The 18,278-nt window shown below is 47.7% G+C and overlaps 1 protein-coding gene across 1 annotated transcript; it reads left to right on the plus strand.

Annotated features, from left to right (window-relative positions):
- The first annotated feature begins 4,041 nt into the window (after positions 1-4,041).
- On the plus strand, positions 4,042-16,760 carry Mon1a (MON1 homolog A, secretory trafficking associated). The gene is made up of 6 exons (XM_028756752.1): positions 4,042-4,304; positions 12,281-12,420; positions 13,631-14,116; positions 14,853-15,618; positions 16,245-16,392; positions 16,491-16,760. Exons 2-6 carry the CDS (start codon positions 12,294-12,296, stop codon positions 16,629-16,631), a joined length of 1,668 nt encoding a protein of 555 aa, XP_028612585.1. The 5' UTR covers positions 4,042-4,304; positions 12,281-12,293; the 3' UTR covers positions 16,632-16,760.
- Positions 16,761-18,278: the final 1,518 nt, after the last annotated feature.

Consider the following 18,278-nt stretch of genomic DNA (forward strand, 5'->3'; position numbering starts at 1 on the left):
TTAGTTTTTAAAACAACATATCATAGTGTTTGTATCATGACAAATAGTGTCTCAGAGGTAGCAGTCACACACTGGGAGTTGTGTTCTTGCTTTATAGTACTGGGGATCACACTGCTCTACCAGTGAGGTACACCTCCAGCCCCATTTTCTTGGGTTGTTAGGTGTGAGTCTTGCAATTTTGTTCCTGTCTGGCCTGAGATTCAATAAGTAGGCCAGATTGACCTTAAATTTGTAGTAATCTCCTGTCTCTACCTCCCAAGTGCTGGGATTACAAGCATGAGCCATTACAACTGAATTCTTTTTTTTTTTAAGAGCCTACTCTGTAGTCCTAGCTGGCCTCTACCTTGTGAGAATCCTCCTGCCTCATTCTCTAAGTTGCTGGGATTACAGGTATATACCACCATGCCTGACTCAAATTTCTTTATTAGTATTCCAAAAGAACCAGCATTGATTTCTTTGTAATTTCATCAACAAAAAGCAAGCTATAGGTAAAGTTTATCCTAATATTCAAATAAAAATTAAAAAGTAGATTAAAAGTTTTGGTTTGGTTTGGTTTTTGGTGTTTTGAGACAGGGTTTCTCTGTGTAGCCCTGGCTGTCTTGGAACTGACTCTGTAGACCAGGCTGACCTCGAGCTCAGAAATCCACCTGCCTCTGCCTTCCGAGTGCTGAGTGGTGTGAGCCACCACCGCCTGGCTACAACACTGACTCTTTGTTTGCTCTTTTTTCTTTTTTATTCAGAGAATCTCACTGAGTATCCTAAACAGGTCCGGAACTCACAACCTTCTTGCTTTCACCTTCTGCATACTGCGCTTATAGGTGTGCCCTCCACCTGTATCAATTTTGAACTTTGTGATGACTTAAGGGAAGATTTGTGGCTGAGGCAGGAAGCCTGCAAATTCAATGCCTTCGTTGGCTACAAGTGAGTTCAAGGTTAGACTGGGTAACCTACTGAGGACAGGCCTCTGGAAGAGTTGGTTCTGCTTAGCCTACATTATACAAAGTGATGTTATTGGTATATTTTAAGATAAACTATTGCAATCTAATGTCCTCATTTTTTTTTTTTGAGAAAAGACTTCATTCTACAGCTCTGATTGGCCTGGAACTCCCTTTGTAGAAAGGGTAGCCAGGGACTAACAGACACCCACCTGTTTGTGTACAGAAAGAAAAAAAAATCCCACCTATTTCAGTGGTACACTTGTAATCAACACTTTTCGAGGTAGAAACAGGAGGATCTGGAGTGCAGGCCAGCCCGAGCTACAGGTAACCTGTCCTCAAACAAACAAACAAACAAACAAACAAATGTAGCTATAGTGGCTTGCTTCTGTAGAGGTTAAGCACGAATCTTAGAGATGCAAGCTCACCAGCTTATCCCAATAAGTGGAGACTCTGTCATGTCTGATGAGGGCTTTTGTACTTGGGAGCAAGAATGAAGACTGGGGGGAAGAACTGCTTAATCTGTAAATTGCTCATGGGTAAAGTGCTTGTTACACAAGCACCTCTGTTAGAGCCAGGCACAGAGGTGGGGATTTTTAACCTCAGTGCTGGGGCTGTGGAGACAAGAGGGTCCCTGGAGCTTTCTGGCCAAGGCAGTCTAGTCAACCAGTGAGCTTCTAGCTCTGTGAAAAATAGAAGTGAGACAATGTCAAAGAAGTTTTAGCTTCCTTACTGCTGCTGTGCTAGAACATTCTGACCAAAGGCAACTGAGGGGAGGAAAGGGTTTATTCCAGCTCACAGGTCACAGTTGATCCTTGAGGAAACTCCAGCACAGGAGCTGAGCAGGAACTTGAAGCAGAAAGAAGGAAGGAACCCACGATGCTCGCTGGCTCACTCAAACTTAGCGAGCTTTCTCATACAGCCCAGGACCACCTGCCCAGGGAACAGTACTAACTGCAGTGAGCTGGACATTCCTGCATCAATTAACAACCAAAACAATTCCCTACAGATATTCTCATGAGTCAATGTGATCTGGGCAATCCCTCAACTGAGACTAGCTTTCCAGTTGACTGTAGGCTGTGTCAAGTTGACAGTTGAAGCTCATTAGAACAACACCCAATGTACCGTGTGCACACACCCCTGCACATATTCCCATACATATGTGCACATACACGTACACAGAACATACATATGCACACAAAGCAAAAATGAGATTCTAAGAGAAATACTGACATCCATGTGGAAACTGGTAGCATCAAACTGGTAGCTAGGAAGCTTCATATTTATCTTTCAAGATATTTATCTTCTATGGAGATCAATTCCATGGGGGAAATAGCTTGCAGTTAACAAAATACAGCAAAAATACTTCTGTGTCAATTAGAGAATAAGAGAGCTTTGAGAACGGTTCTCAACCTTCCTAACGCTGCAACTCTTTCATGCAGTTCTTTATACTGTGGTAACGCCAACCATAATGATTTTCATTGCTACTTCATAACTGTAATTTTGCTACTGTTATGAATCACAATGTAAACAGCGATATGCAGGACACCTGGTATGTAACCCCTGTGAAAGGGTCTTTGGCCCTCCAGAGAGGTTGAGACCCACAGGTTGAGAACTGTTGTTCTGGAGTAAAGACTGACGCTCAGTGGTAGAGTACTTGTTGGCATGTAGAAAGCTCTGGGTTCTAGCCCCATCATCCCACAAAGAAAACTCTTACCTTAGATTCCTAGAGTGAAGTAATATGAAATGAAGTGTGCAGAACAAACCTGCATAAATTATATTTGCCTCAAGGTGGGAACCTGGAAGCCTTCGTGAGCAAAGAGAGGAAATCCTGAAAGGCCTATGGAGACTTGGAGAAGCTCCACTCCTTTCTCACAGTCTCCATTCCAAAGGAGAGAACTCGCTGGGCAGTGGTGGCGCACGCCTTTAATCCCAGCACTTGGGAGGCAGAGGCAGGCGGATTTCTGAGTTCGAGGCCAGCCTGGTCTACAGAGTGAGTTCCAGGACAGCCAGGGCTACACATTTAAACCCTGTCTCTAAAAAAAAAAAAAAAAAAAACCAAAACAAAACAACAACAAAGGAGAGAACTCTTTCTCACAAGGGATGCTTCCCTTATCCAACATTCAAGGTTAGGTTCTAATAACCCTATGCAAGTAAAAGGTCACAGCTTGTCATCATGTCAGTCATACATGTACCAGTGTTATGGAGCCAGGTTTCAAATTTGCACAGGAAAAATGGGGGGGCGGGGAGAGAAGGGAGAGAGAGAGAGAGAGAGAGAGAGAGAACTGTGTGAAGCACAGGAGACCATCCACCTAAAGGAGATTGTCCAACTGCAAGGGAAAGTCAGAGATTTCTGACTTTGTCCTTCATCCCAGAACTATTGGGATCTGGATAATTAACCATGAAGCTTAAAAAGTGAGCAAATTGCTTCAGAGAAAATATAAATATTAGTCATTCCCTAATTTTGCTTCTTCAAACTATTCACCAAAAAATAAGGGCTGCTGGGAAAACTTGTTTTCCTGTTTTTATTACTTTGTGTCTAGGAAATTATAAGCAGTGGTTCCTTGCCCTTAGAAATCACCCGGGAGCTTTTTAAAATAACTCCAATTCCAAGTTCCTCACATTCATCCAATTAAGTAGAAACCTCAAGGGTAGCGTCCAGGCATTAATGTTTTTTAAAAAGCTCCCAGGTCAGTCTATGTGAAGTGTTGAGAACTGCGCCTTCTAGAGCTTTATACTAATATACTGTGAGCAGGGTTAAGGTCTTTTTAAGCAACAATTTTTGAGTCATGCCCACGTCCTTTACAGTCTATGTAACTGGGCTCACTAATGGCACTTAACCAGCTCCCTAGACTTATATTGTCTTTCCATGATCGGCGGGGAAGTACTGACGTTCGTTCCTGTCCCTTAAAGTAAACCTCTAGTGAGTGTTTGTGGGGGAATGGTACAGAACCGGCCTCTAAGACACGGAAGAAGGCGGTGCCAGGTGAGGCAACCCCGGACCTGGGTCAGACCCCGCCTCTGGCATCTCCAGGGTCTGGAGCCCGGAACCGCTCCTGCAGTGCTTTAGGCTGCGGAGAGTTACGGACTACATTTCCCATAATGCACCCAGGGGCGGGCTGGGGCTGGCCAAGAGGCTGGAACCGGGCCTCCGCCACCAGAGCTGTCTTCCTGCACCGGTGGCCGGTTAAGGATCGGCAGGAGAGATCAGTTCCTCCTCTGTGGCCATGTCTGTATCCTCCAGGGGCGGTAGCCCCGCGAAGTTGCACCTTAAAGCCAGGCGCGGCTGGACACTCATATCTCCCCAGGGGTCTGGCAGAGGGCAGTGACTGGCACACTCGGTAGGTCCTGTGCTACCCCAAGAAACAGGTGAGTTCGACTGCCAACCCACGTGGCCTGGGGGCGGTGAGAGGCGGGCAAGCTGTCATCTGTAGAGGGAGGGGCTTGAAAACTGGGGGTGATGGTGGGGGTCCCGGCCATCTACTGCCCCGATAGGAGTACTGCGTCTCTTTGGGGTCCTTTAGCCGGTTGGTCCAGCTGGACAATACGAAAGATGAGGCGAGAACTCATCCTTTGACCGGGACGGCAATGTCCCATAGGCAACAGACACCAACCCCCAATTCGGACATATTCGGCCCTCCGAGTTCTCTTTAAAAGCTACAGAGGATGGTGGAGTGAGCCAGGCAGCTCTGGAAGGGTCTTGGGCTTGAGATTTCGTTCTCAAGGGTGCAAACAAGGCTGCCCTTACATTAGGTGAGCCAACCCTTTCTAGGTAGAGTTTGCTTGGGAACTGTGAGCAGTCTTTGTCAGGAAGGGGAGTGGCCTCTAGAGGTGACAAGGAGGTAGGCTCACTGTAGATAGAGTAGGCATCCTGCTGAAGCAGCCACAGCACAGTCTCAGTTGAACCCTGTCTATCACACTTTGTGAGTCGTCCTCCCAGGCGGACCAAAGGAGCCAAGACCAAAGGCGAAGAAGCACTGTCAGAACAGGAAAAAGAATCAAGGTTATTTGGAGCCAGTAAGGACAGGCTTTTTTGCAAGACCCTCTTCTCTCAGGAGCAGTCTGAGGGAGGGAGGCACATTAGAAGGAGGGATAACACCAGTTTTTTGTTTGTTTGTTTGTTTCTTATTGTGTTCTTGGTGATTTTGCTCACAGGCTCTGCTAGGAGCTTCTAGGAAAAGTTGCACACCCTGGGGGCACTTAGAGGAGCAGTCTAAACAGTGTTCCTGTAGAGACTCCTGGGGCTGTTCTGAGATCCCTCCCTCTCATAACTGCTTCAGGACCAGCTTTCCAGGAGAACAAGCTGCAGACATTTAAAGTCCACTGGAGGTGGGAGGTGGGAGGTGGGCTTTATCTGATCCACTCAACTTTCTTGCCTGAGTGGGTGGGTATCCAGAAAACTGTTGGATTCACCAAGCCTTCTGGTTGGAACCCGAAGACTGACCTCGGAGGGGATAAAAATGCTATATGATCTCACATATAAGCTGTTGTGAAGAAAAGCGCCTGCTAGCTCTAGACAGCTGACCCTGCTCCCTTCTCTGTGAAGGTCCTATGCTGGGGACACTCAGAAACACTGGATTTATTTAACACTCAGAAGCACAAAAGGTGTCCTGAGGGAGTGGGTCATTGGGACAGTGAGGTTGGTGTAGACCTTGTTTGGATTTGGAAGCCAGAAGTGCAAGGCCACAGAGAGGGCATTGTGCAGACCTAGGAGGTAAATACATTTGGGAGAGATATCTAGGACCAGCTGAGAACTGGCACCCAGTTTCTGCAACTGCAGAGAAAGTGGATAGCAGTTTGCCTGGTACTCTGAGGCTGAGGCCCATGACTCTTTGATCTGATGTCCTGAAGGGAGAGGTTCCCTCACGCTAGAGCTCATACTTCCTGATGTCGGAAGTATGTTTCATCAGGTCATTCATCAGGCCCTGGCTGACTGAGAAAAATCTTCAAAGGATTGATTTACAGGACAGAGACCACTGGATCTGTGTATAAATGCAGTCTGAGTGCTAAGAATAACCACAATGTGCTAATAATCGAATCTAAGCCTATGATATGCCTACTCTATATAGCCAGATCACACATGTATTATCTCATTTAATCTTCCCACCCCATAAATCATTAGTGGTTATTCTTTTTTTGTTGTTGTTGTTTTTTATGCATATGAGTACACCACCATTGCTTTCTTCAGACACACACCAGAAGAGGGCACCAGACCCCATTACAGATGGTTGTGAGCAACCATGTGGTTGCTGAGAATTGAACTCAGGACCTCTGGAAGAGCAGTAGTCACTGCTCTTAGCCGACTGAGGCATCTCTCCAGCCTGTTAGCGGTTGTTTGCAGTCCTCTGTACCATTTTATAAGTGAGAAAACAGACCAGTAAAACCAGTTCCTCTAACTACAGAGCTGCTTTTTCTGAACACTTGATTACTTCCAAAGACAAACTGTCACCACAGGCGAGGATTTTCTTGCTTGACCCCAGGTATGCTTGAACTGGGTGTTCTTCACAGACCTTTCCTTTTTTTTTTTTTTTTTATCCTCCAAAGATATTTGTGTGTTAAGTTCTGGTTTAATTCCTCCTGCATATGTCTGATATAGCAGGCCATAGAGTGACCTTCAATCTAGGAAAAAAAAAAAGTCCGGGTGAGCAGATATACTGCTGATAAGGTATTCCAGCAGAGCCTGAAGTGAGGGAATGAGTCACTGTAGTGACCTAGGAAGAGATTAAATGACTTAGGGTGTAGGTAGTATAAGGCCAAAGGTCAAGTGAAGAGGAGTTCAGGCCATGCTGAGCGGGTGGAGAAAAGGGAGTGGGAAGAAAGGGTAGAAAATAAGCTCAGAAGTAAAAGAGAAAGGATAAACCAAGGGGGCCTTGTGTGCCCTTAGGAGGAAGTGGCTCTCTTACTAAGTGAGTTATTACAGTGTAGTGAGCCTGTTCAAGAGGCTCACCTTGATTACAAAGGCAGACCTGGTGGGATGAATTAGTACTGGTTAGGGGGCTGTGGCAATAATTTGCCAGGGGAATAATGGAGTCTTGGACCCGTCAGATAATCGTGGAAGAGATGAGAAATGGTCAACTATTGAGCCCGGTGTGCCGGGTGTGGTGGCATTTCCCTCTGATCCCAGCACTCAGGAGGCAGCGGCAGGCCAATCTCTTGAGTTCAAAGCTAACTTTGTCTACATAGTCAGTTCCAAGACAGCTGGAGCTACACAAAACAAAACAAACAAACAAAAAAGTAGTGGTCAACTATTGGAAATAGACATTTACAACTTTGATGAGTTATTCAGTGAAAGTTGGCAATTCTATCAGGAATCTCCTTTTTTTTTCTTTTTTTATTTAGATTTTTTTTTATCGATTTCATTTTCTTTTCTTTCTTTCTTTTTTTTGTTTTTTTTTCTTTTTTTTTCTTTTTTTTTTAGGTTTTTTCGAGACAGGGTTTCTCTGTGTATCCCTGGCTGTCCTGGAACTCACTCTGTAGACCAGGCTGGCCTCAAACTCAGAAATCTACCTGCCTCTGCCTCCCAAGTGCGGGGATTAAAGGCATGCACCACCACCGCCCAGCTTATTTGCTTATTTTTAAGATTTTAATTTTATTTATTTTAATTATGTGTGTATGTTGGAGGAGGAAGTGATACATCTGTGTGCAGTACCCACAGTGGCCAGAAGAGGGCACTAGATCTAACTGGAGCTGGAGTTATAGGCAGCTGTGATCTGCCTAACCAGGGTGCTAGGTATCAAACCCAGTCTTCTCTAAGAGGAGTACATACACTGATCTAAACAGCTGAACCATCTCTCCAGCCCCTATTTTTTGTTTTGTTTTTGTTTTTGTTTTTATGAGACAGAGTTTCATATAGCCCAGGTTGGCTTCAAACTCATTAGTTAGATGAAGGAATTGAACTTGTGACCTTGCCTGCATCTCCCAAGAGTTGAGGTCACCTACATCTGTGTGTATTTATTTGTGTATGTGAATGTGTGTATATATGTGTGTATGGGTGCTTAAGGAGGCTCAAAAAGTGCATTGGGTCCCCTGGTTGCTGGAGTTATAGGTTGTTGTGAGCCACCCAACCTGGGTCCTGGAAAATGAACTGTGATCCTCTGCCAAAGCTGCCAAAATTAAAAAAAAAATAAACAAATAAAAATAAAAAAATAAAAAACCCTCAGAGAAACCCTGTCTCCAAAAAGAAAAAAAAAAAAGAACCTTAGACAACAAAGCAATCACTCCAGCCCTACCCATGGTTTTTTTGTGTACGTATATGTATGTGTGTATATACTATAAATGCATGTACATGTCTGCATATTGAGGCCACAGGTCAACCTAAAATATAATTTCTCGGGTGTTGTTCCTTAGGTATTGTCGACCTTGCTTATTTGCTTTTAAACTTTTTTTTTTTTTAATTTGGGGTAGGGGGCATATGAAAGTCAGAAAATGACTCATGGAAGTTCTAGGGATCAAACTCAAGTTGTTAAGTTTGGTTGCAAGTGTCTTTACCTGCTGATCCAGCTGGCTGGCCCAACCTTGGTTTTGGTTTTTGTCTCTTTGCTTTGCTTGTTGTCTTCTTTCTTTCTTTCTTTCTTTCTTTCTTCCTTCCTTCCTTCCTTCCTTCCTTCCTTCCTTCCTTTCTTTTCTTTCTTTTTTTTTTTTTTTTGGGTTTTCGAGACAGGGTTTCTCTGTGTAGCCATGGCTGTCCTGGAACTCACTCTGTAGACCAGGCTGGCCTCGAACTCAGAAATCCGCCTGCCTCTGTCTCCCAAGTGCTGGGATTAAAGGCGTGCGCCACCACCGCCTGTCTTTCTTTCCTTCTTTCTTTCTTTCTTTCTTTCTTTCTTTCTTTCTTTCTTTCTTTTTGTTGTTGTTGTTGTTGTTGTTGTTTTTGAGACAGGGTTTCTCTGTGAAGCTTTGGCAGCCCTGGAACTCACTCTATATAGACCAGGCTGGCCTAGAACTCACAGGGATCTGCCTGCCTCTGCCTTATGAATACTAGGATTAAAGGTGTGGCTACCACTCCCTTGCCCAAGCTTGGTTTTTGAGGCAAGGTCTCTCATTGGTCTGGAACTTATCTTATAAGGCTAGTTTGGCTAGTGAGCTCCAGGGGTCTAGCTGCCTCCACCTCTCTGGCACTGAGACTACGTGGGTGTACCATGGCCAGCTTTTCACAGGGGTTCTTGGGATTCAACTGGGTCCTCAGGCTCACAAGGTAAGCATTTAACAACTGGGCTATCTCCCCAGTCCCATACATGATACTATATAGTGCAGGGTTCAAACCCAGAACTTTGTGTGTTGTAGGCCAGGACTCCATCAACTAAATTACATCCCTAACCCTCAGTTTTGGTTTTATTGAGACTATGTGGTTAGGCCTTGAATTCATGTAGCTCTGGATGGTCAAAATTATGGCTGGTGGTAATACCCTTGTCTCAACCTTTTGAAGTGCTGGGACTATAACTATGCACCAGCACCACAGCTTCTGGCCAGGTTATAATTTATCTTCTGTCTCTGTCTCTGTCTCTGTCTCTGTCTCTCTCTCTCTGTCTATCTTGTAAAGATAGGTTCTCAGATATCCCAAGCTGCTGCCCCTCTGGAGTGCTAACCATGCCCTGTTACTATGTCATATTTCAAAGATCAAACTGAGCTACAGCCCCCACACCTACTGTTTGTCTGTCTCACTCTGTAGCTCAGAGAAGCCTCAGACTTGCAGCAACCTTCCTGCACTGGCCTACCAAGTCTGAGATTCTAAGCCTAAACCATAATACCTAGTTTTATGTTTTTGTTTTTTTTAAAGACAGCATCTCATTCAGACCAAGCTGACATCATACTCACTATTCTAGCTAAAGATTCCCTTGAACTCCTGACCCGCTCTGCTTTCACTGCTAGAGTACTGAGATTGCAGGCATGCACCACCAGTTTAAGTAGAACCTTTGAGCGCACTAAGCGAGCACTCTACCACCTGAGTCATATTCCTAGATCCCCGCTTACATCATTTTCCTCCTGTCCCTCTTCTTCCTGCTTATCATCATTATCATCATCATTGTTTTTTTGAGATCTGGTTTGAGAACTGACTCTGTAGACCAGTCTGGCCTTGAACCTGCCTCTGCCTCCTGAGTGTTGGAATCAAAGGCATGTACCATACCACTCACCACCACTCAACTTTTTTTTTTCTTTTTCGAGACAGGGTTTCTCCATGTCCAGGCTAGCGTCAAACTCAGAGCTCCCCTACTTTTGCCTCCCAAGTTCTGGGATTAACTGCCACCACCACCCGGCTGGCTGTATTACTTTCTTTTCTTTTCTTTTTTTTTTTTTTGTTTGTTTTTTTGAGACAGAGTTTCTCTGTGTAGCCCTGGCTGTCCTGGAACTTACTGTGTAGACCAGGCTGGCCTTGAACTCAGAAATCTGCCTGCCTCTGCCTCCCCAAGTGCAGGGATGGAGGTGTGTCACCACTGTATTACTTTCAATGGGAAAGCCGGGTGGTGGTGGCCCACGCCTTTAATCCCAGCACTTGGGAGGCAGAGGCAGGCGGATTTCTGAGTTCAAGGCCAGCCTGGTCTACAGAGTGAGTTCCAGGACAGCCAGGGCTATACAGAGAAACCCTGTCTCGAAAAACAAAAACAAAAAACCAAATCAATGGGGAAAATAATGCTAGTAAGTTAGAATATTGAGATATAAGATGTTTAAAATGTTTCCTCATCAAAGCTCACTGCTGTGTGTGCATGTGTGCGTGTGTATGTGTATGTTCATACTAAAACAAGTCCACACGAAGCTCTCAGAATCATTCTCAGGAAAGCTGTTCACCTCCCATGAAATAGATCTCTCATCAGCCTGGAGCCCACCATTGAGGCTATCGGCTGGCCTGCAAGCACAAGCACCAGCGCCAGCACCAGCACCAGGCATCCTCTTGTCTCTGCCTCCACAGCACTGGAATTTAAATAGCTAGCACCAAACCCAGCACCTTCATGCTGTTTCTGGGGATGGGACTCATGCCTTCTTGTTCATCGCCTGGCGTATTTGACCTTTTTTGAGCCAGGGTTTCACTATATATTTCAGGCTGGCCTTGTTACTATGTAACCCACGCTGGCCCAAAACTTTCAACAATCCTTCTGTCTCAGTCTCTCAAATATTGTATAACTACTGGCTAACCTGACAGTGTTACTTCCTTCTAGTCTTCTTCCTTTATGTATTCTATTTTATTTGACATATAAAAGTTGCACTTTGTCTTTTTGTGTATAGAGAGGGTTATGAGATGGTTCAGTGGGTGAAGGCACTTGCTGCCAAAGTTGAGTTTGGTCCTTGAACTCCACATGTGAAAAGCCAGTGCAATGTCCGTATCTGTAATCGCAGTATCTATGGTGAGACAGGAGGCAGAGACAGGCGAATCAGCAGGAAGTCAGCGTGAGCACACTGCACAGTGACAGAAACAAGGCAGACTCTGCCTCAAAGTGGTGGGAGAGAACTGACTCCTGAAAAGTGTTTCTTGATTCTGTACCTGCATTTATGTATGTCTGTCACATGTGTGCCCAGTATCTGAATGGAACTAGAGTTATAGGCATTTGTGACCCACCATGTGGGTGCTGGGAATGGAACTCAGGTCCTCTGGAAAACCAAGTGCTCCTTCCTTCCTTCCTTCCTTCCTTCCTTCCTTCCTTCCTTCCTTTCTTTTCTTTTTTTTTTTTTGTTTTGTTTTTCAAGGCAGGGTTTCTCTGTATAGCCCTGGCTGTCCTGGAACTCACTCGGTAGACCAGGCTGGCCTCGAACTCAGAAATCTGCCTGCCTCTGCCTTCCAAGTGCTGGGATTAAAGGCGTGCGCCACCACTGCTCGGCTTGAGATTGTAATTTTTAAACCTTTCTTTTTTTCTTTTTTTAGATTTATTTACTTTATGCATATGAGTACACTGTCCATCTCTTCAGACACACCAGAAGAGGGCATCTGATCCCATTTCAGATGGCTGTGAGCCACCATGTATTTGTTGGGAATTAAACTCAGGACCCTTGGAAGAACAGTCAGTGCTCTTAACAACTGAGCAATCTCTCCAGCCCCTTCTAAATCTTTTTTTTTTTTTTAGATTAATTGTAGTTTTTAAAGTAAGGTTTTACTATGTAGCCACAGCTAGCTGGTACTCTGGGGAGTTCTTCTGACTCAAGTCTCCTGAGTCCTAGGATTATAGGTACCAGCCACCAGATCTAGAAAAAAACAACTTATTATTATTTTTTTAATGAGTTAGAGAGTGCTCAGAAGCCATCCCCAGGTTGTTTTTAGAGGGATCTTGGTAAAAAAGTACTACTGTCAACCCTACCGATGTCTCTCCTAGCACACCTTACTTCTTTGCTCTCCATGATGCCCTTCTTTTACCTCATAGGACGGCCCAAAAGATGGCTGCTGAAATGCAGAGGGAGAGAAGCAGCGAATGCCCTGAGGGCACATTGGCTCCTTCCAATGGTCAAAGTGTGGAAAGAGCTGAAAGTCCCACACCAGGACTGACCCAGGGAACGGAGCCAGGTATGGGCAGAGACTGGTGGAACAGCCAAGCCTCCAGGGGGAGGCGGGGTTCACAATTGATCTTCCCTCCCTTCCTACATGTACACTTGCTCAGTCATTAGTCAGGCATTTGTCATACGCTGGGGATTGCAGAAAGTAGGGCTCAGTTTACAGCTTTCCTTTCTTGCCATTTCCTGTCAAAACAGGCTCTCTTTTCTTATTGATCTTACTTAAAAGTCTATATTTAAAATATCTTTTTTCTTTTTGTAGGGGGGAGGGAGGCTTGAGACAGGGTTTCTCTGTGTAGCCCTGGCTAACCTGATTATCTCTGTAGACCAGGCTGGCCTGAAACTCACAGAGATCCACCTGCCTCTGCCTCCTGAGTGCTGGAATTAAAGGTCTGCACCACAACCACCCAGTTAAAGTATCTTGTAATAAAAACCCAACTGTGTTTCAAAAGAAAAAGCAGTGTTGAATGTGGTGCTGTCCACCTGTGATCCTAGCACATGTAGGTCACACATGGGCTAAGGCAGGATTGGTGTGAACTCATGGCCAACCTGGGGCTACATAATGAGTATGAGGCTAGCCACTTATATACTAAGACCATATCTCCAAAACAAGGAAACAAAGTAGCAACTGGGCTTCAGGTTACAATCAATCAATCAATCAATCCCAACATGGTCCCTGTCTTGGAGAAGCCACAGGCTGGTAGTAGTCAGCAGCTATCATAGCCCTCCCCCATGGATGGAGGGAGTAAATAAGTAAGTCCATGCTCTTGGGGAATACCACTGTAGTGACTAAAACGAAGAATGATACTGTCTGTGGTTGACCGTCAGGCGTGTAAGTAACTACATCTTCCCTGAGAGCTGAAGTGTGACAAGTGCTCACCCACATGGGGGGCTGGCTGGTGATGCCTTCAGGTAAACAGCAGGTGCAGGGCTCCTGAGGTAAGTGTAAGTGTTGAGGGGTCCAAAGTGCAGGTCCATAAAGGCCGGTGTGTTTGGAACGGGCAAGGGGTGAGCTGTTCAGTGTTAGTGAGAGGTTGGGAGATACCAATCTCCAGTGCTGCCATGAGACCTAGGGCTGCTAAGTTGTAGATTAGCATGGTCCATGGCAGGCAGTGGGAGGAGGAGGAGGTGTACCTGGGCCCCAAGCACCTGGCATCTCCTTGGTGAGTGGTGGGCATCTGGCAACAGCTGTCTCTCTAAGCACCAGTGCTTTTGGTCCGCAGGTGCTGGGCAGGAGGGCGCAATGTTCGTCCATACACGTTCCTATGAAGACCTGACAGAGTTAGAAGACAGGGAAGCTTCTGGGGACAGCCCCAAAGAGTATGTTGGGAGTCCCCCACCACTGCCTACAGACATGCGCCAGATTAGTCAGGACTTCAGCGAACTAAGCACCCAGCTGACAGGTGTGGCCCGAGACCTGCAGGAGGAAATGCTGCCAGGAAGCTCTGAAGACTGGCTGGACCCCCAGGGGGCAGCTGGACGGCCAGCCACAGAGCCCTCCCAAGAGGGCTCAACTGAAGGGGATGAGGAGGATGCTACAGAGGCGTGGCGTCTCCACCAGAAGCATGTATTTGTACTGAGTGAGGCAGGGAAGCCTGTGTATTCTCGCTATGGGTCTGAGGAAGCACTTTCCAGCACTATGGGTGTCATGGTTGCCCTGGTGTCCTTCCTGGAGGCAGACAAGAATGCCATCCGCTCCATCCATGCAGGTGAGCCACCTGAAGAGGGTTGTGGGGAAGACTCCAGTGGCAGGGTTTATTCATACCAAGTTTTTGACAGACAGACAGACAGACACACACACACACACACACACACACACACACACTCTCTCTCTCTCTCTCACCCCTAGAAACCTAGGTTGTCTAGGCCTGAGAGACAAGTACTTTCATCTCTTAAGCCTTATGCTCTCACCGCAGGTGGGTAGGATAACAATAGAGCAATAGAGGCCTCCTGAGGTGGTGGGGCTGTGGCAAGGCCAGAGTTTTGCCACCAGAAAGGATGAAAGCCTCCTGGGGGCAGTGACAGAAGAATGAATAAATTAAAAACAAACAGTCGATCCCAGATCCTTAGCCCAGATCGCTTGCTAATTGAGTTAGCACTTACCATAAAAATGTGTTTTCTTGAGCTGGGGTCTGGTGATGTCCAATTATCTGTAAACCCCAGCACTTGGGAGGTGGAGGCAGGAGAATCAGCCTCAGCTACATTAGCCAGTCCCAGGCCAACCTGGGCTAGCAAGACGCTCTCAAAAACCAAACAGATAAAAGAATGTTAGTTTGTGAAGCAAATGGCAGGGAAGGGAGGTGACTGGCTAACCACGCCAATAAGTCCCCTCAGAGCTCTCAGCAAGAAAACCCTGCAAAGTGAAGCTGTGTACCCACTGGGAAAGCCTATCCGGGAGGGCTTCTGGGAGGAGGGCTGAAGCTGACCCCCTCCCCACACCCTCAGATGGCTACAAGGTAGTATTCGTGCGCCGGAGCCCTCTGGTGCTGGTGGCGGTGGCCCGCACGCGGCAGTCGGCCCAGGAGCTGGCGCAGGAGCTACTGTACATCTACTATCAGATCCTGAGCCTTCTTACCGGCGCGCAGCTGAGCCACATCTTCCAGCAGAAGCAGAACTACGACCTGCGGCGCCTGCTCTCGGGCTCGGAGCGAATCACGGATAACCTGCTGCAGCTAATGGCTCGAGACCCCAGTTTCCTGATGGGCGCGGCGCGGTGCCTGCCCTTGGCAGCGGCCGTGCGGGACACGGTGAGTGCCAGCCTGCAGCAGGCGCGTGCTCGCAGCCTGGTCTTTTCCATCCTGCTGGCCCGCAACCAGCTGGTGGCGCTCGTGCGCCGCAAGGACCAATTCTTGCATCCTATCGACCTGCACCTGCTTTTCAACCTCATTAGCTCCTCCTCATCCTTCCGTGAGGGCGAGGCTTGGACCCCTGTGTGCCTGCCAAAGTTCAATGCGGCCGGCTTCTTCCACGCACACATCTCTTACCTAGAACCTGACACTGACCTCTGCCTGCTGCTGATCTCCACTGACCGTGAGGACTTCTTTGCAGTCTCTGACTGCCGCCGCCGTTTCCAGGAGCGCCTCCGAAAGCGGGGAGCCCATTTGGCCCTGCGGGAGGCACTGCGCACTCCTTACTACAGCGTTGCCCAAGTGGGCATCCCTGACCTTCGCCACTTCCTCTATAAATCAAAGAGTTCAGGACTCTTCACCAGGTGAGAGGAGGCACTGCTTCAGGGAGACAAGGATGCAGAGATGGGGGAGGCTGGTTGGTCCTGAGACCTGAGACGCAGCCCTGAATCGGACCACTCTTTTGAGAGTGTACCAATATACTGGGGCTGATCCACTGTGGCATCATTTGGTGGGCACACACCTCTCTACTTCAGTACTCATAAGGCCTGGAACAACTTGGGAAAGAGGCTGGAATGCAGGGTTTCCCACGTCCTTTGCCCTGTAGCAGCTCTGCTTTTGAGGTAATTTTGGTCCAGGCCAGGATGCAGAACCCACCCCACCCCCAATAAAGGAGCTGGGCAGATATGTCAGAGTCTGCCCTCCCTTCCTGTTCCCTCCATTTTGGGCTCAGGTTTCCTAGCTTGCCTTGCTTCACTCTAGACCTGCTACTCTGTTAGATACCTAAACTCAGAAACAGCCTCTCCAAGGAAGGGTCACTGTGAACCTGGGAAGGGGGCAGGGCTCCCTTCTGAGCTGGGTAGTCTTCTGTAGCCAGAAGACAGTACTTCTGTAGGGGCGCACCTGGAGAACAGGCACAAACAGATATTTCTAGATCTCCAGAGAAGGCAGTGAAAGGCCTTCCTTTGTGAACCCACTTCTCCGTTTGCAGTCCTGAGATTGAGGCCCCATACACCAGTGAAGAGGAGCAGGAGCGCCTGTTGGGCCTCTACCAGTACCTGCACAGCCGTGCCCACAATGCCTCTCGCCCACTCAAGACCATCTACTATACAGGCCCCAATGAGAACCTCCTAGCCTGGGTAAGGTGGCCCTAGACGGACTGGTCTTCACACGGATCCTGGGTAGATGCCACAGGGGCATACCTATTCTAGACGATGACCCTTTGCCCCTCCTCCAGGTGACAGGTGCCTTTGAGCTCTACATGTGCTACAGCCCACTGGGGACCAAGGCATCAGCTGTCAGTGCCATCCATAAGCTGATGCGCTGGATCCGTAAAGAGGAAGACCGTCTCTTCATCCTCACGCCCCTCACCTATTGATGGAAGTGGGAAGGCACACTGGGCATGGGAAGCCATGGGAACCTCCAGGTGAGGCTGGCTTCCCCTGCCCAGCCAGCAGGCAGGGACTGTGGGCTGGTGCGTGCATTAAAGTGTGTTGAGAAAGACACTTGTTGCACTTTGTCATTGGTTCTTTGTTCTGTTTTGTTGGTTTTTGAGACAGGCTCTCTCAATGTAGCATTGGCTGTCGGAACTCACCATGTCCAGGCTGTCCTCAAATTCACAGAGACCCTGCCTGTGCCTCTTGTGTGCTGGGAGTAAAGGTGTGCACCAGCACACCCAGCCTTGTCATTGGCTCTTCCCAACCACTCTGACATATAGACACAGGATCCTCTTTCCACCCCTTCTCATTCCGTGTACTTGGGAGCACATGCTCATTTGAGCCTCTCTTTTCTCGCCCTTTTGCCAGCATCAAGACACTCACATGTGGAGTCACATTCTAGTCTGGGGCTGATTCGGTTCCACCAAAGTCCTGCTACATGTAAAGGGTTCATAAGCACCCTGCTGTCTTTCCCTTGTCTGCCTCCATCTTTCCATACCTACCCCAGCCACTCCTTTACTCCTTGGTGGGGCTCAGAAGCAGGCTTCGAAGGACAGTGCAGTCACCAGCACGCCCGTTGTGGCTCTGGTTAATGGGCTGCTGTAGGGAAGGCCAGGCTGAGTTGAGTAAGACAAGTGGGGATGACCCAGACCCGCTTCTAGGTAGGAGCCCTTGGCAAGGCAACCCAGTGTTGAGTATGATTGAATTCCAAGACTAGTCTCCCTATAGCTGCAGGCCTCTGGGGACCATGCTTAGTCCTTCCCATGAAGCGCTGTCTGCCTTGGTTCCTGTATCTCAGCCAACCAGTTCATCAGCACAACCCCCCGAAAAAGAGCCAAAGGGAACCCACTTGATCTCTGGAGCCTCCGGGAGTGATGTGCCTTAGCAAGGTCACTAGATGGACTAGGTTGTCCCTCAGCCTGTCCTACATGAAGTACTGTGGACACTCCCAGGAGCCTCGGCACTAAAGGACTGGTTCCATTTCCTCTACCATAAGACCTTTGGGCAATCCGGGGCATAGTACGGAAGGCCTCCAGCTTGCTCCTGGGGGGCGGGTCTCCTGGTCCTGCTATGACCTAACCAGCATTGATTAGAGAAGCAAAAAGCCTAACTAGAGAGGAGAGTGCTCAGTGAATGTGGTCTTCTGGCTGTCAGAACCACCTCCATGCAGTCTCGGAGAGTAGGGCCACACAAGAGAACATGTACGAATTACCACAGTCCACATAAGGATGCCGTGCTTACTTGGCAGCAGAATCGTTGTTTCTGGTTTCAGTCTAGATTGTATAAGAATTAACAGGCAACAGGCCTCAGAAGCACACACTGCACACCTGCCCCGGCCTCTTTCCTAGCTATTGGGTGCTTTTCTTCACTTTGCTCTTGACCAGGGATTTCAGATCAACCTTTTGGGAAAAGACAGACATCCCTGGCTGTTCAGATCAGCAGTTAGGCCCTAAGTGCTCTGGCAGCCACTCTAGCACGTGTAGGTGTTCAGCTTCTGAAGTTCAGCACTGATTCTGATCAGGAATGAGGAAAGAGGGTCAGAGACAGGCATGTGTACCTAGGACAGTAGGCATCTAGGCGTGCGGGGT

The sequence above is a fragment of the Grammomys surdaster genome, unplaced genomic scaffold, assembly GCF_004785775.1.
Source record: "Grammomys surdaster isolate TR1022 unplaced genomic scaffold, NIH_TR_1.0 126131, whole genome shotgun sequence".
Lineage (NCBI taxonomy): Eukaryota > Metazoa > Chordata > Mammalia > Rodentia > Muridae > Grammomys > Grammomys surdaster.